Source organism: Anomalospiza imberbis, chromosome Z (genome assembly GCF_031753505.1).
Source record: "Anomalospiza imberbis isolate Cuckoo-Finch-1a 21T00152 chromosome Z, ASM3175350v1, whole genome shotgun sequence".
Lineage (NCBI taxonomy): Eukaryota > Metazoa > Chordata > Aves > Passeriformes > Viduidae > Anomalospiza > Anomalospiza imberbis.
In genome coordinates, this window is record NC_089721.1 from 626,353 (window position 1) to 650,029 (window position 23,677).

A 23,677-nucleotide genomic window follows, 5' to 3' on the forward strand; every position below is an offset into this window, starting at 1 on the left:
GAAAGTTTGTGGGGTGTTTAACACTTTTTCCATGTATGCTTTTTCTGGTTAGGAATTTGTGACTAGTGCTTTGCTTTACAGAAGCTGTTCCAAGTTAGTCCAGATACGGTAGATCCCAGGTGTCAAACAGCTGGATCTTCTGTGGAACAGTAGTCTTTGTGCCTTGGCTTGAGAGATGGGGAAATACTGTCTTGTTACTTTGAGAAACATGAAGACATGATACCAGATCTTAAAATAGCACCACTTTCTGAGCTCTGCTGTCTTCATTTTCTTATGCTTTGTGTGTCTTGGCGCTTTGTATTTCTTTGTTTGTCCTTGTTTTGCTTTTCTCTCTTTCCCCGTTCAGTTTGGTTGATCTCCTTGTCTCATCTTTGTGGTTCTCTTTTTTGGTTTTTTTTTTTCTGACCTCTACTCGACTGAATGTGTTAATCTCTCTTTTTCTGGTTCCATGTGAAATTGTTTAGCATTGCTCATTTCCTCAGCCATGCCTTCTTTAATGGGTTTTATTTTTTCAGTCCTGTTGACTTTTCGGTCTGTTTCTGTGAAGAACATAAGGTAGTTTTCTGTACGGAATAGTTTGTTTCTGTATGGGAAAGTTTGCCAAATACCAGTGCTGCCGACTGCAAAGTTGCTGTATCTCTGTCAGCAACATTGATGCAAGATGCTCTTGCCCTTTCACTGTCTCTTCCAGTGTTTATATTGTTCTTCTGTAGGTTTAATTAGGAGCTAATCTATCTGGAAAACACAGCAGAAGTGTTTATTTTTTCAGCCAAGATAATTCCCTACAATGATTCATAGCTTGGCCCCACAAAACAATTCTGTCATGATGAGGGATTGATTTTTTGGGGCACAGCAGCCTATTGAGCTAAAAGGAGGGATTGCTTAAACCTGCTTTGCCATCCAAAAATGAACAGGAGAGTGTGGTCAAAGCAGAGCTGGCTGCAAGGAGCCTAATATTCTGCCTTTCTGGGCTGCTTGATCTTCCTCTCATACTGTTGATTTTCTTAATAATTAGGCAAATATTAAGAGACTATCAGCTGTCAGTAATCAGAAGTGAGCTGATGGTGAATCCCTGCTCGCTGCCTGTGACTCCCCTGGCATGAGTGAATAGTAACAGCCAGAGCCAGCCTGTGTATCTGGCACGTGAAGAAGGCCACCAGGGCCTCTCACCATCTGGGAGCGGGAGCAGATGAGTGGTACAAACATAAATGACAGTCCAAGGAACGCTTCCAGCAGTTTAGTTTTAGGTTGCCTCATGCTTTTCACTATAAAATGTTTGTTGTGATATTGTCTTCCATAAAGCAGATCATGCATGCTAAGCAGGCACTGTTGAAGTGTCTACTGAGACATTTTTGGTTTCAGCCATTAGGAAGTACTTGGTACTCTAATTTCACACTCCTGCATGTTCTTTTTTTTTTTTTTTTGTCCTTCACGGGTCTTTATTTGTTGCACAGAATGGACTTGTGGACTGAATTAAAATTGTATAAATCTGCCACTGCTATACTTTAGGTGACTACCCTATCAATCCAATAGTATTTGGTTATTGAAAAAATTAAATACAGGTTTTCTGGATGATTTTTTTAGTTACTGTCAGGATTAAGAGCTATGAGGTTTGCTTTGGAGTGTTAGCTCTCAGTCTAGGCAGACGTGGTGTTTGTCTGACTTTTCTGTGATTTGCTACCAAGAATGCAACCTCCTCCTTAGTGGTGGTATTAGTTACAATTATTTTCTGATGGAAAACTTAAAGTTAACTAAAGCAGAACTTGCTGAAAATCATGTGCTTAATATTTACTGTTCTGCTTTGTTCCTTCCCCAGAGTTATTAATGAGTTGGTGGTTCAAGAATAATGTGCATGGGCCTTTAATGGAAAGACATAAAGATGGGAAGCTTTTATGTTACCTTAACATGGTACATTTTTTAAATGGTACAATAAATCATATGCTGCCTTATATTCTTTGATGTCTGTCCTCCAACTAGTCCATTAAAATCAACATTCCCACAGTATGACTTTAGTAAATGGGCTGGTTCTTCTGTTTTGTGTTCAGTGGCAAAGGAAAAAGGCCTTACTATGAGGAAAAAACTGCCAGGAAAGCTGCTTGTTTTATTTCTTTTTCCCCCACTCCTTTTTTAGAGGGGTACTTGTCTGCTTTGGTTTGGGTCTTTTTCTTACATACTTAGGGCAGGTGTTGTGATGTGAGTATGTTTATATTTTTAGCTTTTAGGCAGAATGCTTTCTTTTGTTATGTGGAGATACTTTAAGAGAAGCCACTGCAACTTTGAAACGTCTTCTATTGTGGCGCTGTTAAAAGAAAAGCGGATAAACCCACATTCTTCAAAATTGGCTGCTGTCAGGAAACAACCTTCACTGTCTTAATAATTATGGTTTTGCTGAAGACTGATTGTTAGTAGATTTCAAGTAAGGCAACTGAATTGAACCGTTTAAAAATAATCCTATTTATAATGCCACTGTTTTGGTTTTTTCCCCCTTTTCCTCACTTCCTTTTCTTTTTGGAAGTAATGCTTTTTACAAAAACATCCTGCTGACTGCTGGATCCTACTTTTGAGTTGTAAGAAGCCAGAAATAAAAATCCGCAGTCAATGAAAATGATGAAATTTTATTGATTAATAGACTGCTCAATTTGCCATTCTTTCCCATCTCTACTGAAAAGAGGTTTCCTTAGAGAAAACTAACTTCCTGATGAAGAAACTCTTTGGACTGTGATGAGTGATTGCAAACACAAAGTGATTAAATCCCAAAGAAATAATGATTATCCTTGATTACTCTTTACTTTCACCACTGATGTGTGATAGCTGCAGTCACACAGATGCTGCCTGTGTCTAGAGCAGTTTTTAGTGACAATTGGCATGCAAAACATTCTTACTACATGGTGTTAAGATGTTAGAGAAAATAATCACTGCCACTGTAAAACCTCTCTTGTTTGGATACCTTTAAAATAAGCAAAGACAAACCAATATTCTTTAAACATGGCTGTGCTGTCAAGGAAACAAAATTCACTATTATTAATTTCAGTTTTGCTGAAGTCTGTGGACTTAGCCTCTACATAAAAGAAAAGCAAATAATTTCTTTCTCTTATTAAGTACTTTGAAAATGCTGGCCATCAGATCACAGGATGATGGAGGAACTCCTGTGAAGCCTGAATTTTTTCCTTAAGTATGTGGGCAGCAACCATGCACCTCAGAAATTTGCTTGTATCCAAGTGAGCCAGTAAAATCTGTATAGTTAAAAATATTCCATTTTGAATCTATTCTGTTTGCCCCAAATGTTCACAGCCTGTTTGAATCCCCACATCAGGTGGTACCTTTTGTTCATTTCTTGGAAAACTGTAGAACTGGTGAATATGTAAATATGTACTGCTCTGTGGAAGCGAGGTGGTTCAGTGCAGGTTGTGCCAGTTGAAGTACGTGTGCAAACTCACCTAGGTCACTGTGATCGTGCTGTTAAAGGCCCGTGGCTTGAAGCTGGTGTCACAGAAGCCCAGAACAGTTTGAGTTGGAAGGGATCTTAAAAATCATCCTATTCCACACCCCTGCCATGGGCAAGGACACCTTCCACTACCTCAGGCTGCTCCAAGCCCTGTCCAACCTGGCCCTGGACACTTCCAGGGATCCAGGGGCAGCCACAGCTCCTGTGGGCAACCTGTGCAAGGGCCCTACCACCCTCAGAGTTTGTTCCATATGCATGTGACTAGTTTCCATAGAGGTGTCTTGTCCAGGGCAGAGCTTCCTGGATGTTACCGAAGTGCCTGGGATTCTCCTGCTGATGCTCAGCAGAGCCATCAAGCAGCAGGCAGAGTTGACTTTTCATACTCACTGCCTGATTATTATGAGCAATAGATCATCTGTTTCACGTTGCGAATATACCAAATGTTTCTCACAGAGCAGTGAATATTTTACAATCCATCCTTAACAAATCTGTCCTTTACATTTATGTGTTCTAACTCATGTCACCAAGAGCCACATCCACACGGCTTTTAAATCCCTTCTATGATGGTAACTCCACCACTGCCAAGGGCACCTGTGCCAGAGCTGGACAACCCATTCCATGAAGGAATATTCCCCAATATCCAACCTGAATGTCCCCTGGCCCAGCCTGAGGCCGTTCCCTCTCCTCCTGTCCCTGTTCCCTGGGAGCAGAGCCTGACCCCCCCGGCTGTCCCCTCCTGTCAGGAGCTGTGCAGAGCCACAAGGTCCCCCCTGAGCCTCCTTTTCTCCAGGCTGAGCCCCTTCCCAGCTCCCTCAGCCGCTTCTCATCAGACTTGTCATCCAGACATGTATTTAACAGATGCTTGACAGCAAGGCAGTCCGTATTCCTCAGGTGAGAGTTCCAATTCAGAGAGAATTGGAACTTTTATTTGTGATCAGTGCAGTGAAGGAGCTTCACTTTATCAGTCCTTGCTCTTGTTAGAGCTGAAATGCAATTCAGGTACTTATTAGCAGTGTTCTCTGTGGCTTAATGAAAGGACAGATGTTTCAGTGTTGAGTTTCCATTTTTACATTCATTCATTAACCAGATGTCATTTCCACAGGGACTGTAGAGAAAAGTCGGTACCACAGTTGGTTGTACCATTTATTTTGTGCCACCTTGTGAATCTTGGCTTTGGCATCTTCTACCCAAATCTTAATGTAATTTACCTTCTGTCTCTTCACTGCACAAGAAAATACCCAGACAGCTTTTTCCGTGTCTCTCAGTTCTCTTTCCTGCCCAATCATAGGAAAGAAAGTCACTGCTAAGTTTGGCCCAAGGTACTTAGGAATGAGCTGCTATTTTTTTGTACCTCTCCATGTTATTGTCTCCATGAGTCCATCCTTGGGGATGTATTTCACTGGTGTGTGTCTATTGGGGTGGTATTTCTGCTGCAATTCCCCGTAACTAGGTGTTTTGTTTGAATGAACTGAAATTTTGCAGTAGGTGTTCCCTTGTCTTGAGTGCAGCAAAATTCGCTTTTGTGTTCCTGTATGAATAAGAGGCTGTGGGCTGTAGTTAATTTTTAAGTATTAAACTTCATTTTAGTATCAAAAAGAATTACTGGAGTGTTAAAAGCTTTGCTGAAGATTTGAAAGCCTTGCTTGCTTTGCCACTCGTTTTGATCCTGGCAACTTGTAGAAATGAAACAACTCAGTGGAATTTTTTTGAGGATTTTGTGTGGGTTTTAATAACTCAAAAGAGAAGAAAAAAATCTGTAAGAATGCAATACTTTGAAACCTGACCTTAGAAATTAGGGAGAAAATGAACGATAATTCAAAGCTGAATGTCTGCATTTAGGGTTTAAATCCTGGAGCAATAACAATAACCATTCTGACTCTATCCCCAGGATCTTTGGATAGTGGGAGGGGTCATGTTGTGTTGGATTATGATTTTTCAGTACCTAAAACTCTCTACTGAGTTGCTGTTCATTGTAATATTCACCCTCCCTGCCTGCCAGGTCTTGGGAAGGAATAAATCCTGATGACAAGCAGCCAGCTGGGCAAATTTAGAAGTTTTTGTTTTTTTAAAAAGTGTAAGGTCACATAGACCTAGAAAACTCTGTTGTCCGTAGTTGCTGATGGCGTGCTGGTGGTTCTTGCTCAATACCATTTGTTTTTAATTACTCTGCATGTTTGTAGTGCTGGAACAAGAGGCCACCTTTGAGACCAAGCCTAATGTTTTTAAAGTATATATCAAAGTATAAGTTTGTTCTTTCTGAGTCTTGTGTTTCAAAGCAGTTTGTAAGAGAAGAATGAATGCTGGTAATTGATATCAAGACAAGCCAATCTGCCTAAAGTTGTCTCAGGATATTCAGCTGTAGGTGAAGAGCTGTCTCAGCTGTCAGCTCACTGCACAGTAAATTAATTTGATATACAAGAAAATTTGCAGGCATCTTAAAACTTAATTTGATGTCTCTTTCTTGAATAATTTCCTGTTGAAGTGTTTGAAATAATTTTTTGGACTGCTCTTTCTGCAGTATCTTCTAGTCCTCATGAGTTGGGGAACAGCTCAAACTCCACAGCTTCCAAGAGCATGGCTTTACAGGGTTTTCAGCACTGGAGCTGGTTTAGCAGCTTCCCACACAGCGCCACTGATAATCTCAAGCTGATGCAACAGTGTGCTGTAAACTGGATTACCATATAAATTTGAGAAGGATTGTGTTATGATTGCAAGAGTTGAACTAAATTTTTTGACTGTCCTTTAATTTGTTGAACTTCAGAAGTCCCTGAAGGTCTGGCTATATGTTCAGTCTGTATAGAGAGGCTCTACCATCTCTTCCAGATCACTGACCAGTTGATATGATATGTTCATATGTTCATGATATGAGCAGTTTATCATATGACAAGAGGTGACAGTTTTAAACTAGAAGAGGGTGGATTCAGACAGGATAGAAGGAAAAAAATTTAATGATGAGAGTGGTGGAACAGGGTGCCCTTTAGTTATTAATATTCATATTGCTCAGTGTGGCATTGAACACAGTATCTGAGGATTTGTCTTGTTTTTGCATCTGTTAAGGATGTTTTTGAGGATCAGTTGCCCTGCACTGGTAGGTCAGAAGTATGTGTTTGACGCAGCTGGTGTGGTTTCAGTGGTTGCTGTCAGGTTTTGCTTTAGTGCTTTATTGTTCTTTTCAGATGATGCTTTTCTGAGACATATCACATGGCAATTAATGAAGTTAGGAACAATTTGCTGTATCTGATGTGATTGTTGCACTAGTGTAATAACATTGGTTAAAAGGAAAGAGCTGCTTAGCTTGAGGTTAGATGTCAGATTGAGGTTTATTTTATTCATGTTTTTAGAAGTGCGTCATTTCATGTGAAATTTCTTGTAAAAAAAGTTAAGTTCTTTCTGTCGACCGCTGTTCTATTTGTATTTTTGGTAACACCAAGCTGAGCATGGCAGCACTGAAGCTGCAAAACTAGCAGTAATAAAATGCTCATGGAATCACAGAATCTTTTAGGTTGGAAAAGCCCATGAAGACCATGGAGTCTAACCATTCCCCAGCACTGCCAAAGCCACCACTGACCCCTGTCCCCAGGTGCCACAACTGCACAGCTTTTAATCCTTCCAGAGATGGAGGCTCCACCACTGCCCAGGACAGCTGTGCCAGGGCTGGACAGCCCTTTCCATGGAGGGATTTTCCTCTATATACGACCTAACATTCCCTTGGCACAGCTTGAGGCCATTTTCTCTCATCCTGTCCCTTGTTCCCTGGGAGAAGACACTGACATAATTTCACTTTGATAAACATTTCACATTTGGATATTAGTTTCCTGTTTTACAATTGCTGTGCTTCAAAAGAATATTGCATTGCCTGATGTTAGGATGACTGAGCATTGGAATGAGTTGCTCAGAGAGCTTGTGGGGATACTCAAAAGCTGCCTGGACACAGTTGGGGGCTGCTGGCTCTAGGAGATCCTGCTTGAGCAGGGAGGTTGGACAAACTGACCTCAACAAGCTAATGGATGGCTAAAATTAAGTGCTTCATCGAAAGATTTTATTACTGTTTTGTAATGAATTTTCAAGTGCAGGAACCCAATTGCTTGTGTAACCAGTTTTGTTTTCTTTTTCTCTTACCTAGCGCTGATTTAAAGCTCTTGGAAGAAGCCACAATCTCAGTCTGCAAGTCTTTAGGTGAGACATTGTGCCATCTTTTTTCTGTGTACTTTACCAGAAAAATTGGGAAACAGAATCCCTGTGCACACTTATGCCTTTAGCATTCTATTTGTATATGTTGCCCTACTAAAATTAAAGCAGTGTAAAGAGTGTGTTTATGTATATCTCAAACCATTACTTCCATTGTTAACTCTTTTACCTTGATATGACTGCAAGGTTTAAAACAAACATTTCCATCTCTACTGTGTCTTTTTCCCTTTGCCCTTTAAGCTGATCAGTAAGGGGAAGAAATGAGGATGAAAGGAAGGGGTGCTATAAATGTGATCAGTGGTGTTGTGAGAAGGTGAAAGGTAATTGTGAAGACCTGCCCTGTTTTCTGATGGGAGGCTGTTGTGCTGCAGACAAGTCTGGGAAAGGAAGTAGTATGAGTATGAGTATCCCATGTTTGGGATATTTTAAATGTAGGATTAATGGTATTTAGAGAACAATTATGGACTAGTAAACCACGTACTAGAGAATCTTGAAAGAAGAATGCCCGTACAGAAAAACAAGACATACTGTGCTTTATTTAGAACTATTTAAGATATTGAAATTTGGGGGTTTTTCTATATATTATTTGCACTAGATAGTGTCAGCTTATGCATACTTTGTAATTGTATCTTATTTTTCCTCATCTAGTTGAGAAGAATCCTCGAACGGGAAACCTTGGATCATTGATTAAAGTCTTTCTTTCTAGAACCAAAGAGTTGAAAATTTCAGCAGAATGTCAGAAGTAAGTTCCCAGAAAAGAGCTGTGTGTGCCATTTAATTTTTTAAATGTTCCTTTTGTTGATAGCTCTTGAATTTTTTACATTGCTAATTAACATGCTCACAGACCAAACCTTAGAATTCTCTTAAACTGCTGTTTGAAACAGAACAAGTGTCTAGTACTTCTGTTAAGTGTAATAGGTTACAATTAAAAATTAGAAATGAAGTGTAAGTAGATTACTGGGCAAAAAATACATATTTGTGTGTTGCATGAACACATTCCTGTATAAGTGGTGTAAGCTATGGGTACTACTGCCTTAGAGATGTTTAAGAATTACCTGAACTTTTAGGCTGAACTTAATGTATGAGCCAGTATTCTATCTTGAAATACTTTAAATATCTATATCTATAAATATGTAAATATATAACAAAATACTGCTTTCAGGTTATGTCATGCAGCTGCCATTGGTTTTGTTGTCCCTTTCAGCAGTAGGAGAGAACTCCCAAGAAGTTACTTGTGCAGACTGTGATGTTTTCTTGCAGGAGGCTTTCTGTAGTTGTTCCCTCACACCCACAGATAAATGTCTAACTTTCATCCGATTTGGGGCTGGAGTTCCTCCTTGTTCCCAGGACTCCCATCAAGTTTTTTGCTTGCATCTAAAGTAAGAAGTTACTTGTGCCCAGATAGCTGTTGCTGTTTTAATCCTGAGGTACCTTGAAAGTGCAGCTTTGGGCAATAGTTGTCTCTGTGCTGTTGCATGGGCTCCTCAGCAGGTGCTTACTGGGACTCAAAAAAAATGTATGTAGCTGTATTTCCCTTTCATTCAGAAAGCTTGGAAAATACTTGTGTGTGTTGCATAAAAAAATCCTGCTGTATGGTGCTCATGAAGTCCATAAATGCCTACTGTCACCTGAAAGCTGTTCACCTGGGAAAAAGGCTAAGGTTCAGGGAGCCAGGAAGCTTTCAGGTCTAAACCTGTTGGAAATTTTCAAGTGTTTGTGTACCTTGAGTCCACAGTGTCTAGAGACCTTTAGAAGTTTGCTGAGCTGTTTGGTGAGTTCCTCAAAGAGTTCTGTCTGCTGTGGTGTTTTTAATGGCACAAATGTAGTTAAGGATAACGTATTTTCTAAACTACTTTTGAATACATTCCCATTGTGTTTTCTGTAGCATCAACTGCAGACTCCCTGCTTAAACACTTCGGCTTTTCCTTGCTTCAACTGTAGAACTTTGTCTACTCTGACATTTATTTTCTTGTGGCTTTGGATGCATGTTTGCTGGTGAAGCATTACTGATTCTTGTTTGTTCTTTTCTAGCCACCTCTTTATCTGGCAGGCTCACAATGCGCTGTTCATTATCTGCTGTTTGCTGAAAGTATTCATCAGTCGAATGTCAGAAGAGGAGCTGCAACTTCATTTTACTTATGAAGAGAAAGCAGGACCAAGCTCATATGGTGGGTACACACAAGTGCAAGTGAAACAAACATCCCATGAGAAACTTAAATGTCCTAATGTTTGTAGATGTGGCACGTGGGGTTTAGTGCTGGACTAGTGAATTAGGTTAATGCTTGTACTGTAAGGGTCTTTTTCTCTCAGATGCTTTAGGTCTAAATACTTCTATAATTCTATGGGTTTTTTTTTTTTTTTACTCGGAATCCCAAACTTTGCTTTAAAACCAGAAATTAAGTGCTAGAGAGTTTGATTTAGCTTAATCTGGCTTTTTTGAGCAGTTGTTGAAATGTGGAGCTGTAGATCAGCCTAAGCTTTAGTGATTTTCATACAGTTTGAAAGGTGTTAATGGTCCTCTTCAGAGGAATTGAGGTGAAGGTGGCCATGTATGAACATTGGAACACTGATATTGCAATTTAATGCATCTTTTCACATATTTTTTATAAACCAACAGCAGCCACAGATTGGAATTAATGCCATTTTTAGGGATCTAGTGAAGGAAAGTAACAGTCCTGTGGTTAGAATTGACCCCTGGAGAAATCAACTGCTAAAATGTAATTTGGGGGCAATAGGTTATACAGCAGTACAGAATTTAGGCAGAATTACTGAAATGGGCTAATTTCCAGGAAATGGAATATATATTATACAAGATGGAAGGTAGCAGGAGAGATGCTCAAGGAAGAAGCTGTTGTCTTTAAATAAGAGTAATACAAATGTGTTCAAAATCAGTTGCACTCTCTGCCACAAATCTTTGTGTAGCCCTGTATCATGATGCTCTCACAAATGATGGATAATGCTGCCACTGTAGCCTTGATTTCTTTTGTTTTGGGGTAAATCGTGGACTCATTTCGGCCAGAAAAGCCCCCTAAGATCATAAAGTCAACCCAGCACTGCCAAATCCAAGTGGAAGTACTGTTTAGTGTTGAATTGCATGTTGTTTGTTGCATGAAGCCCAAAAAGTCTCAGAATACTAGAGCAGTGTGAGTGGATGGTGTGAGAACAACCAAGAGTGTCTGACTCTGGGTTTCCTGCAATGAGGACACGTGCTGAGAACACCGAGTTGCTGCTTGCTCATCGAACAGTGAAAACTGTTCATTAAAATCTGTTTAACTCCTTGGCGCCTGCCAGTGCTCTGGGGAAATCAGAACTGTGGTGCCAAAGGATTAAGTGCTACATGTTGAAATGGTTTAATGTATTTAAATTGTGATGAGTGATCTCCAGGAGGGAAGTCAACTCGCTGATGCACTGGAAAGGAGTATCTGCTTGTGTATAAGATACCCCTGCAGACTGCCTGTGGGTTTATTCTTGGATTAAAAAATGGCTCACCTCTTGCTTCAGTGTACAGCGTGCCACAGGGGGATGGGTGGAAAAGCTGAGACTTTTATCAGCTGGAACCCCTGCGATCTTTATTCCTTGCACTGGGAGTTCCTCACAGTGTGGTATGGAAAGTGATTCTTGTCACTGGGGTAGACCCAAGTTTATACCATGTCTAGTAGCACTTGACGGTAATTTACAGTGACATTTATTAGCAATAATTCTGTGCATATTAATAGCAAATGTACTTAGCAATTACCTCTGAACAGATTGATCATGGGATGTTGTTGATTAGGAAAGTAATTGTGTGTGGTCTGTTGGTGAGGCAGGAAATGAGCTCCTCCTTGCCTCCTCTTTGGGTTTCCAGTTGGAGATGGTTCCTGTGAACTTCCTCAGGGCGTTGAGGTTCATAACATGCTGAGGTTACATAGCCATTGAGTTTGATTCCTAAAAATCTTACTTAAACATATCTACAGAAGGTGGTAATAAGACATAAACCTTCCTATAGTTCTTATGCTTAGCTATAGGGAGGTGAAGTATGATGAATGAATTGTAATAATCTGTAGTTGTGCTAGGGCCTGTTAAAAGTAAGCAGAAGAAAATGAAGTGTTTTGTTTTATTTTTATAATTAAGTGTAGCTTTCTTTGATGTCTACTTTTTGGATAATAGAATATTCCTGTAATTATTATATATTTATTATTTTAATATTATTAATCTATTATTATATTATTATTCCTATATTCCTTTTAATTTTACATGGATTTATTAGTGTGTTTACGGAAATTTTGCTGTCTTTGGTGAACATGCTTTTTGAAAATTGAGTTCTTAGTCATCCATACTGTTTTTTCATTTACCGGAGCTTGGCATTATTTATAATAGACATTATTATATGAACTGTATGATGTAAATAAAATATCCATATTAAAATAAGTTTTAATATAATGTCTGAATTTTGAAGTTTCTGTATTTCCTTACTGCCTGGTCAGTAGTCATTGGAAAGAACAGTGCAACCACCCAGCAACACAAACAACCTCTTTATGCTGTGGTCCATTTCCATATGCTTTGTTTAGTCTCTTAGCCTTCTGAGAAAAGGTTATTGTTCTTTTCAGGATCATCTCACAACTCCTTTGGAAGTCACTCTGTGGTGGTGTTTGTTTCCCTAAGAACATCACATTTTTGTCCTTCTGGTTGGACAGTATCTTCTGGTGCAACGCTTTCTGATTTAAGTACAGCACCTGGGAGCTCAGAGCACATAACTGCAGTGCCAGCACGTCAGGATGCTCACACTGCAGTCAGCACCTGCTCTGGGGTATTTGGTGTGTCAGGGAGAAGTGTATAATTATAATCTGTGTGTATGGAAAGTATCCCTGTCACTGACTGCTCCAAAATACAGACTGTATATGACATAGTCACGATTGTTCAGATAGCATGCTTTATAGTTGCCTTGTCTGGAAGAATTCTCCTCTCAGATTTTGCGTTTCGTATGCTTTCACTTTTCCTGAATGTCCAGTTCGTACTTTTTACTGCTACACTGTGCTTCAGGCTCAGAATAAAGCTGTGCAACTGTGCTTTGTGTCATAAAATTGGATTTCTTTTTGAGGTTTGAGTGCATGGGTGTACTTAAGCCTAACAAATAAATTGCCCTGGATTGAGTCCCTGCTAATAGTGCTGTAATTGATTTCCTTCAAAAGCAGGCCTACCATTAATAGAAATGTATTCTTTTTGAGGAGTTTCAGATGGTGCAGCCTTTGCCTCTTCATCCATAACTGGAATTTGCTTACAGTTTTGGAGAATATTGCAGAATTTTGATTGCAGGAAAATCCACAGAGACACAAAACCCATATACTTTAAGATTCAGTGAAAATGTCCTGATATCAATAAATCCCAAAGTGGAGTCAGCATCTGCTCAGCTGAAGTTGGAGTTAATCTCACTAACATAAATCATTCATCTTTCCAATGTCTGTATCCTGTAATTTCTGCAAAGTCTTTAATTGTATTTTGACTCAAAGGTGCAAGAGATCATGTGCTGAGTATTGTATTTTAAATCAGACTATCAATTAATTTAACCTGTTCCCTGAGCTGTAGTAGGAAGTTTTATTCATTATCTATACAGGAGTTTTTAAACACAAGGCTACTAAGGGCTGTTTGTGACATATTAAAGCAAATAGGAGGACATAGAGAAGGGAATAAATAAAAACACATTTACTGCAAGCCTTAAATGATTTAATGAGTGTTCAGCTATCATATGAAGGAAATGAGGGAAGGCAATCAATTTAAGTACTCATCATTATCAAGTAAAAGTTGTAAGTTTTTGAGAGTAATTAGATCTGACGATCAAACCACAAAACCTGTGGAAGCTCTAAGTCTGTTTTGCAAGGAATTATTTATTTCATTACTTGTGTCCAGGTGCTATATGAGCAACAGGGCAGAAAAACAAGTAGCATTTAAGATGAGGATATACCTTATTATGCCTGAATATCTTACTGATATTGATATTAAGCACATCCACCAGATCAGGTCTTATCAATGTAGTAGTTAGGTTCTTGAGAAGATGGAGCTGGACTGGTTTTAGTACTGTGGCCTTCTGGCACCTCTACGTTCCTCTGCATAAGCCATTTTACCTGTGTAGTGTGTGCTAATCCAGTGTCTGTGATGTGGGTAACTTTGAAAAAGTAAAAACAAACAAAAAAATTGCATTACAAAAAAAATTTTAACAGTGTATATAAATATATATATGCATATATCTTTGTATATACATATATATACATATTTGCATATATACATTGTATATATATATATATATATATATATATATACATACATATAAACCAAACCCAAAACAAACAAACCCCACCAAAAAGTCAAAATCCATCAAATTACTTGCAAAATAAAATAATCCATGTTTGAGGACTTAAATATAGCTGATGAAAAAATGGTACTTCAGCATAACTGGACATTTTAAAACCTGTGCAATAGCAGTCACTTCTGCAGTGGGGTTTGGAAGATACACCTATGATTCCTCTCCCTGCTCTAATTTTATCTGGACAGGTTCACCCTGTACTTACTTTCCCCAAGGCTTTACAGGTCTTTGATCCAAGTATGTGATCTATTAATGTGAATGAGTCTTGTGTGTTTTGTCTTTATCCTGCTATTGAAAGAGGCATTGTTTATGAAAACAACAGAGTGTTCCATGTTTATAGCTCTCTCTCACGTTATAGATTTGGCTTGCATCCTCCTCATTGTCTTGGCAAGATGAAAATTAAACAAGAATGCATGTGCCCCAATTGGGAAAAGGATACATTAATTTTGTAGCTGAATGACATTGATTACAGCAATTAAGCTTTTTTTTGTTTTTTTTTCTTAAATAACATCTTTCATTCTATGTGACTGTACTAACTAACCCAGTGTTTTCTTCTTTTATTTTGAATATTGTCTTGAGGAAAAAGCCTTATTTCATTCTCTGTTCAGATGAGTTGTGCATGCAGTTTGGCAGAAAAAAAATATGTTTTAAAAATGCACTCACTTTACTTTTTTAACCTTTTTCTTATCAGTTTCGTCTGTTAGGAGAAAAAATAGGCACTTGTTGGGAACTTGTAGCAGTCTTGCTTTATAAGCATTTTCTAGGTTCAGAAAGCCTTAGGAGAATGTCACATTCAAGTTACTTTAGAATATATTATCTGTGCTCCATTATTGGCTGTGGTTTCTGTCCAAGGTTAAATACTCTGAGCAGTTCTTGGTTTTACTAACAGGAGCTGCATTGTGTTATTCATGGGGGATTCTATATAAAGGAAACTACGTTTCCGTGATAAAAAACTGATTTCCTTTAGAATGTGCAGTTCACTAGGTGACAATTTTTAATGTGTTTTTAATAAACTGATTGTGGAAAGAAATAATTTTGCTTTATAGTGAATATTCCCCCTGGTGTACTTCTTAAAATTGAGTTCTGTATTCAAGAACAAACTTGGGTTAAGCAGAGTAACACCTCTGTAACCTGGCTATAAAGCTGTGTTTATGGCAGGACTTATTTATTTGAAAATACAAAATAAACAGGCATTTGGGTAATTTTGTACTGCAATGCTGCAATGCAGGGGATCAGCTATGCCACTCTTAAGTCATTCAGCACCATAAAACCCTCCACTTCTTTATGATGTTGTAGGTTTCTCATCATAATTTTATTTTTGAAAGCAGAATAAATCCTGATGAGCCAAGAGATTTATCTTCTGGGTTTTTTATATAACTCCAAGTGGTTTAATAATTTTTTTCCTCAATGAGTCTTGAAAGTCTTTTGTTACAATTGCTTTTAAAAATTACTGATGCAAAATATGAGCAGTTTTATTGCTTAGAATAGTTGCAAGTTTTTAAATAATTCTGAAACACTGCATGCATTTTATCACATTGTATATGACTAGAGAAAGATTTCTGCTGCATTAAAATGCACCAACTTGTCATTGAAATGTGTAAAACTTCGCCAATGAATAAAAATGTATCCATGAAAACATTGTGTCTATATTGCTCTAGCGCAGCAGCTACCTGCTTGGTAGCTGCATTCTTTTGACATTTTTTTATAATGTTGCTCAGTGTATAGTAGACAAATGAAACTGTCTCTGATTATTCTGCACTTGGTTTTGAAAAACAGAGTGGGCAAATACGTGATGTGCAGGGAATTTTGAGAGGACATTCAACTGTGGAACAGTGAGAAGTCACCAGTGATTAGTTCAGCTGTTAGTAATAACACTGTTTAATATGATCTTCTGTAAGTAGTAAAGGAAGGCTGGATGTACTAAATCTTAGCACATTCTGACAATACCAACATCTCATTTGATTTATGCAGTTTTTATTAGTTACTTTTTTTATGTAAACAAGAAAAGGCATCACCATTTTCTCTGTTAATAATCTCAAGTGCTTTCTATTTCAGGAAAAATAGTCTATCTCCTTTAACAGCTAGAACGTATAGTGTCTGTTCCTTAAATAAGATACTGATCATCTATACTTGTGTGTTTGAATCTTTGCTTTGTTTTGGTATTCGAAAATCCAGAAATCCTTTGCTGTATTTCTTTTTTAGGAGCAGAGTGTGAAGACCTCATAGAAGAGTTGCTGTGTTGCCTCATCCAGCTCATTGTTGAAATTCCCCTCTTGTACGTAGGCTTTTTCTTTTTTTTTTTCTTCTTTTATAAACTAAGCATTTGAGAGAATATGAAACTTGTAGTAGTGGGTTTATAATATTTAAATAGTTGTATTTGAATGTTCCATATGATGGAGCAGTACAGATAATGATAAGCTACTGCCAGTGCCAGCCCTGAATATTCTGTTGGAAGAAGTACATGATGAACATCTCACACCCAGTTCAAACCATCAACAGAAGTTATTCCGTTTGTTTCAGGTACCCCTGTCAGCACACAGACAGTAACTGGTGGAAATGGTTGTGCTCATGGTACAGGGGAAGGTACAGTGGAGGTGTCACTTCAGCTCTGGGGTATGCAGTAAGGTGAAAACTAAAGTTCTTCTGCAGTTCTGTGGGGGTTTAAATTGCAAAAATAAATCATACTGTGCTATTTAATACTGATTTCTAAAATTCCAGTGAATTGATGTCTGAAGAAGGGACAAGAGAAATTAATAAGTGGAATGTTTCTGTAGATCTCCAGATTTGTTTACATGGCTTTTTTTTAATGCATCTGCTGTATTTGAGAAATGTTCGATTCCACATCTTGTTGGGAAATGTGTCATAAAACATACTTCAGTGTTTTATGTAGGAGAGCATGCTTTGTTCTTTGGAAAAAAAAAGTGCTCTTTCACTTCCACTTTCATGGAAGTGTTCTGATGAGTTTTGGCTATTTTCCCCATGGTAAACTTTACTAAAAGTAGAGTGAGCAGCGTCTTTAGAGTTTAATTTTATTGTAGTCCGTGTCTAAAATGTAGTGCCCCAGCTGAAGTATGGCAGCTTTGGAGTAGTTTCAGATTGTCTGTGTACAGTGTAGTGTAGAGCTCTGCTATCGTGTAGCTGGGATTGTTCTTTTGGTTGGAAAACTGACAAAGATGCGATGTTTTTTGAAACACTGCTGTCATTAAATGCAGCTCTGTCAACGTTAACGCGAGGGATTTGTGTAGGTAGGGTGTAATGAATTAGTGGTGTGATTCAAAGTGTCATTCCACAGAGCTTGTCAGGACTTCCTGGAACACATACATGCTTTGTTTGGAGCGGATTAGAGGAAGTACAAAGGGCTGAGAGCACTGTGATATACGGGCAAGTTCATAAATCCTGCAGGGTTTTATTTTTCTTTCTTGGAAGTACCCGTGTGTGTGTAGTCCGGTATCCTTTATTCTGCCTTTCCAGCAGGAGAAAATACACCTGCATGATGGTTCCTCACCTACTTCCACAACTGAGCCTCTCAGCAGCTCTGTTTCTGTGTGAATGTGGTTGCTGCAAGGGGAAGCAGCTGCTGAAAGCACTTAGGTTACTATAAAATCTAATGCTAAAATGGCTTATTTAAAAAGAAAATTATAAAGCCTGTCCATAATTTAATATTCAGCTGTATAAAAAACTTACATTTCATGAGGGAGAGATGTGGAAGATTTTTGTTTTGTGGTTGGTTGTTTTTTTTTTGTGTGTGTGAAATAAGTTATTTTAGCTAAACTTCTCTTGAAACAGCATGTTGCTGATTGCTAATAAATACTAACACTTACAAAAATATGTATTACTGTCTTGTTTATCACTAGAATATGTTTAACAATGTGGTAATGCCTTAACTAAGAATTTTGTTCCCATATCATCAAAAGGGAAATAGGGGACAGGACATACTGGAAAACTTGTGTTCTCTAATACACAGTCCAACTGTGCTTCAAAAAGGTGTCATAAGGTATTATTAATTTTGTTCAAGAGAGTGATCAGAATAGTTTTCATAGTGAGTTTTCTTGCTTACCTCCCTCTCCCTGGTCAGGTATCACTAGAGATTCTTTGCCTGCTTTGTTTCAAGTGTCTAGTCCATTTTTGTCTTTATCTGGAATGAATCAAGAGAACTGCAAGCCTAGTATGTGAATTTTGGAAGGAATAGATTGAGTGGAGTACTTGAAATATTCAAACTTGTGATGATCAAACTTGTAGGATCAGTTGTGAAAGAGCAGACAGTTTTGGCAGCTTGCAGTGGCACTGTAACAGAGTGTCTGTCTGTAAAGATACTATCAAAGATGATTTTTTTGTTGTGACAGACCATTAAAATCTCCATGCTGAGCTGGTCTTGGAAGCATATTTCAGAATACCAACGATTTTGTTAGGAGCATTCAATAGCCTTAACAGAAAATTTTGACAATTAGTGTGTCCCTTGGGTTCTGTAGATGCAGTTTGGTGGAGGAGAGGATACAGTTGGCAGTGGCTGTCTGAATATATTACTTGCTTGCACCCCAGTTAAAGCTTGTATTTTTCATCTTCACTGAAACTGTAACTTTTTTTAAAGCATGGAAAGCCATCTCCACATTCAGAATGCAGGAACAGAGGTACCTATGCAGCTGTTTTGCACTGCTTCTTTTTGAACGTGTTCTCAATATCACGTCAGGTGCTTGGGTTACCTGTGTGTGGTATTTTGCAGGCAGATACATAGTTGTTGCAGGCTGGTTGGAGAGCAGCCCTGAGGAGAAGGATTTTGGTATATCCTGGTTATATCCCAAAGGTTGTGAGAGGCTGGACATGCCCCAGACTAGGAGCCAGAAACCTTCTGTGCCCTGGGCTGATCCCCAGCGTGGGCAGCAGGGCAGGGGAAGGGATTCTGCCCCTCTGGCCCTGGGCTCAGCTGAGACCCCACCTGCAGAGCTGCCCCAGCCCTGGCTCCAACAGCACAAGGACGTGGAGCTGCTGGAGCCAGCCCAGAGGAGGCCACGGAGCTGCTGCCAGGGCTGGAGCCCCTCTGCTCTGGAGCCAGCCTGGCACAGCTGGGGCTGTGCAGCTGCACAAGAGAAGGCTCCAGGGAGAGCTCAGAGCCCCTGCCAGGGCCTCAAGGGGCTCCAGGAGAGCTGCAGAGGGACTGGGGACAAGGCATGCAGGGACAGCACACAGGCAATGGCTGCCACTGCCAGAGGGCAGGCACAGATGGGATATTGGGAACCAGGAATTGCTGGCTGGGAGGGTGGGCAGGCCCTGGCACAGGGTGCCCAGAGCAGCTGTGGCTGCCCCTGTATCCCAGGAACTGTCCAAGGCCAGGTTGGATGGGGCTTGGAGTAACCTGGGCTAGTGGAAGTTGTCTCTGCCCATGGCAGGGGGAGGAACCCCAACATGAACTTTAAGGTCTCTTCCAACTCAAACCATTTTGGGATCCTAAATGTAAGGAGTTTGGGCTTGGCAGAGACACTGAATTCCTGAAGGCTACAGTCTTTTCCTGAGTATGGGCAGATGTCACTCGCCTCTGATCTTGTTCTAGTTACCAGCCTTGGCAAAATAATCTCATTTCTGTGTAATGAGACAACTTACAGCATACTTGGAAGTTTCAGGTGGACTGTCTTTCTCAAAATTAATAAGGAAGGTGTGGGATGTGGAGGAAGATAAATGTCAAATTTCTGTCCCTTATTATGAAACATAACTTTTTTTTTTTTTTTTTTTTTTTTTTTGGTTAGGAAAGGCTGCAGAGCCTTTCTGGGCAGCAGAGCATTTCTGTAAGTGTCTGAGGTTTTTTTTTACAGGGAATTTAAGAAAAATCTTTCTCAAAGTTGATTTGTATTGGAAAAGGCAAATGTGTTTTAAGGCAGAAATAGTTTGCAGTAGGGACTCTGGGACTCTGCAACATTGTGCTGCTGTGTCTGAGAGTTATTAAAAATATCTTGAATTACCTTTCTGAAAAACAGGCTCTGCTGCATTGTACAAAATGCCAGGGTTAAAGGTTTCAGGTTTAATTTTATAGGAAATACAGTTTTCAACAATTAGACTTGTGCAGTCCCTTATAACACTTATGTTACCATATGTTGATGTTTGATTTATGGTTCCTTTGGGTGTGCTATGGGTACTCTGCTTTTTCTTTGGTTTTGCTAATGTTAGCACTCAAGAGTGTACATTAATGATTTGAACTGTGTAATTGGCAAAAAGATACAATGTTAGTATTTAACTGTATAACTTCTATGTAGAAACTATTGCTAACATTTTGCTGCAGGATGGAGCTCCCAAAGCTTTAAATTATAAAGGCTTCTTTCAGCAGCTTGTTAAGAGCTGGTATCCATAACTGAACATCTGGTTGTTATCAGTGCGTTTTCACTTCATTAAAAACTATAAATGCATGTGGAGGAAAAATTAAATACTGTGATCTAGTTACATCACTCCTAAGTAGCACCCTGTGGTGCCAGTACAACTTAGCTGATATTTCTATTACATTCCCTTATTTTCTCTAGTTATGGTTGTTTTAGGGTGCAGTCTTAGTTGTCTGGAAATGTTCACAATCTTGACAAAGTTTTGACTCATTTAGAGATGCTCGCTGCATTTTATGGGAGCTTAAAAGTCAAATGTAGGAGGAGGAAAGGCAATACAATTGATTATAAAGCTCTACAAAATAACTGCAGTGTAGGAAAGGTGCTGTGTACAGATGATGAGAAATGTTTAGGCTTTCTTTTTTTGCCAGTTGTGAGCAGCAAAGTGATTAAGAAATGTTTTCTGTTCCAGCTCAGGAGTGCCATATTTTAATTATTTTTGTTCCTTTCAAAAGAACAGGTCAGAATAGTTCTTTATAAAAAGAGTCTATTCAAGGAATTTTTATCAAGATTGTAGTAGCTCCATTATTTGGAAAACATGTGACTTTTGCATTTTTGGCAACTTTTTCTGATCATCAAAGGCAAACTTCTATCTGTTGAAACTGAGGTTGAAGGTAGCAAAAACATCCAAACTGAGAGAGATTTGTGTTGCTTCACTTTGAAGAGCCTCAAAGTTTAAGACTATTGTGCTCTGTTTAGGAGGGAGCTGATTCATATAAAGGGAGTTTTATTTGCTGCTGCACCTTTATCTGTATCACATCTTCTCAATCTGTTCTTGTTTGGTTTTTATTTTAGACTTAGATCAGTATTTTTCTATGACCTATCTGTTCACTAAGTGTGCTTTAAATTGCAACAAACTTCCTCACCGTAAAGCGCAGTATCAGAGGTCTGTACAGATTTTCCCTACATTATACTGTGTATCATATTCCTAATAATCTGCTTTCATATATGGTTTTCAGCCCTGTTTTCACAAAATATGATGGGTGTTGAAAAACCTGTGGTTGCAGGTATTTGGGTCTCAACAGCAAAGACAGGGAGAGGCTGTGGAGCTGGTCTGCCTTTCACTTAGGCTGCATCACTGAAATGCAGGATGTGATTCCTGTGGTCTGCCTCTGTGTTGAACTCTCTGATGGTCTAATGTAGTTGTTTGATACCTGGGTCATCTCTTCTTTCCAAGGGGTTGGAAGCTACACCTGGGAGTCTCTGCAGCTGTCCATTTTTATAGGAATTTGGGCTGCTCTCTTGTGTTCTGTTGTTTGAAAAGTAATGTCTTTTAATTCATTTTAGTGGATATTGGTAACAAGACTTGGTGATATGAAAAGTAAATTGAGAATAATACAATTTCTCTGTGCAACATTTAGAAGTCCAGAATTTCTTCTAGTATTTTTAATCTCTAGAGGGAAGAAATAAATATCAGTGAGGTGACAATATACACAGTCACATAGTCTCAGATGGTTTATGAACAGTCTGTTAAAAAAGGCTTTCAAGTTCAGCTCTCATGTTAACCCCTTAGGTTCTACCTTTAGAATATTCCCATACTCTTGATGCTCCAGGGGCTGGAGCCCCTCTGCTCTGGAGCCAGCCTGGCACAGCTGGGGCTGTGCAGCTGCACAAGAGAAGGCTCCAGGGAGAGCTCAGAGCCCCTGCCAGGGCCTCAAGGGGCTCCAGGAGAGCTGCAGAGGGACTGGGGACAAGGCATGCAGGGACAGCACACAGGCAGTGGCTGCCACTGCCAGAGGGCAGGCACAGATGGGATATTGGGAACCCATATCCCAATTGGGAAGGTGTCCCTGCCCATGGCAGGGGGGGGAATGAGGTGATTTTTAAGGTCCCTTCCAACCCAAACCATTCTGGGATATTTTGTTTTCTCACCCTATTCCCCAGTTCAGAATACCCAACGTGGGGGAGATGCAGTATGAAATATCAGAGATGCTTTCTACTTCCAGTCAGTGTTTGTTGAGTGCCCCCTTGGGACATCTCCCAAATGTTTGGAGTCAGCTGTAATGAGTGTAGAGCATTATCAGCTGCCACAGTGCATATGTGCCATCAGTGAGTGTAAAATTAGGAATGTTTCCAAGAGGAAAGATTATGTTCTTTTTGAGTTGTTGTACTTGTATCCTGTGACTGATAGCCAGATATTGTACTTGCTTTTCAGTTTTCAAAACTGATCCTATTCTCTGTGGTGACTCCTCTTTCACCTTTCTGGTGGGCCCTCAGGAAGCAGGGAAATGAAACCTGGTTCCTGTATGATTTGAGACTTTTTGTATGAATCAGCCCTTTTGGCAACTCTCCTAAATTAGAAAATGGGTTACCTTTTAACCTTTTAATACTCGGAGTAGACAGCTCTGGCTGGGTGAAAGTTCAGGAAAATATTTGAACAGGGAGGGGGCTCGGTCTAGGGGTGGGAGCTGAAATTTGGAGCTTGGTTTCTGACTGTTCAGGCTGTTTGCTCTGTAGGTGTGAAATCATTTATGAGCTCTCAGCCTCTGTGTGCTGATATAGAAATAGCTGCATTTCACTGAGTAATTAAAGTGTTTACAACAGCATGTGCCTTCAGAGTGTTAATTGGAGTTTGTAGCTGAGATTTTCCTCTATGGTGCCTCTTTGCTTCACCTTGGTTCCTCTGTCACAGACCTCTCTCTCACAGGCAGGGAACAAAGCTGAATGATTGGGAGCACAGAAAGCACTTGTGAGCAGTGCTTGGCCTTGGAGAGAAGCCAGCAGCAGCAGGATGGTGACACATAGGTAGATTGTTGAAGTTCTTGGTAGGTGATGCTTATAGGAGGTCATCCGCATGATTTGAGGTCATCCACATGGTTTTGAATGGATTAAGCAGATGCCAGGATACTGGGGAGCTGTGGTTTTAACAGGACCATAGTTTTTGTTCTGTGTGGGGTGATTGCATCATTTGGGAACAGTATTTGGGCTAAGGTTGGATGGGGCTTGGAGTGACCTAGCAGAAGGTGTTCCTGTCTTTGTCAGGGGGTGGAACTGGATGAGCTTAAAGGTCCTTTCTTACACAAACCAGTCAAGGATTTGATGATTCTAATTTACAGGTTTGCCTCCAAAGTTAATAAATAAAATAAATCAACTAAAATGTATCTTCTTGGAAGACCAGAAGAGAAATGGTATTCTCTCCACCCATATCCTGGAAGAATTAGGTACTGCACCAATTTCTTCTAAAGCAGTACTACTGTATGTCTAAATGCTGCTTTAAAGCAGCTGTAGAGGTCCCAGAGGAGCCCAGGATCTCTACCTGACAAAGCAGATTAAAACGGAACGTGGTCTGACTCAGTGGAATTTATTTCCTGGAGGTTGTGAACTCTCCATCCCTGGAAGTGTCCAAGG

At 39.6% G+C, this 23,677-nt stretch overlaps 1 protein-coding gene across 10 annotated transcripts in view; it reads left to right on the plus strand.

Moving 5' to 3' along the window:
• Positions 1-23,677, plus strand: part of DYM (dymeclin) — a 210,710-nt gene that overhangs the window by 13,425 nt on the left and 173,608 nt on the right. For 4 of the 10 annotated variants that reach the window (XM_068177388.1, XM_068177390.1, XM_068177393.1 and 1 more), the window contains exons 3-7: positions 7,569-7,621; positions 8,282-8,375; positions 9,665-9,801; positions 16,173-16,245; positions 16,491-16,595. In XM_068177388.1, coding sequence (XP_068033489.1) covers positions 7,569-7,621; positions 8,282-8,375; positions 9,665-9,801; positions 16,173-16,245; positions 16,491-16,595 — 462 coding nt within the window. The remainder of the gene's footprint in view (positions 1-7,568; positions 7,622-8,281; positions 8,376-9,664; positions 9,802-16,172; positions 16,246-16,490; positions 16,596-23,677) is intronic. The other 6 variants (XM_068177391.1, XM_068177392.1, XM_068177396.1 and 3 more) reach the window with 2 other exon arrangements.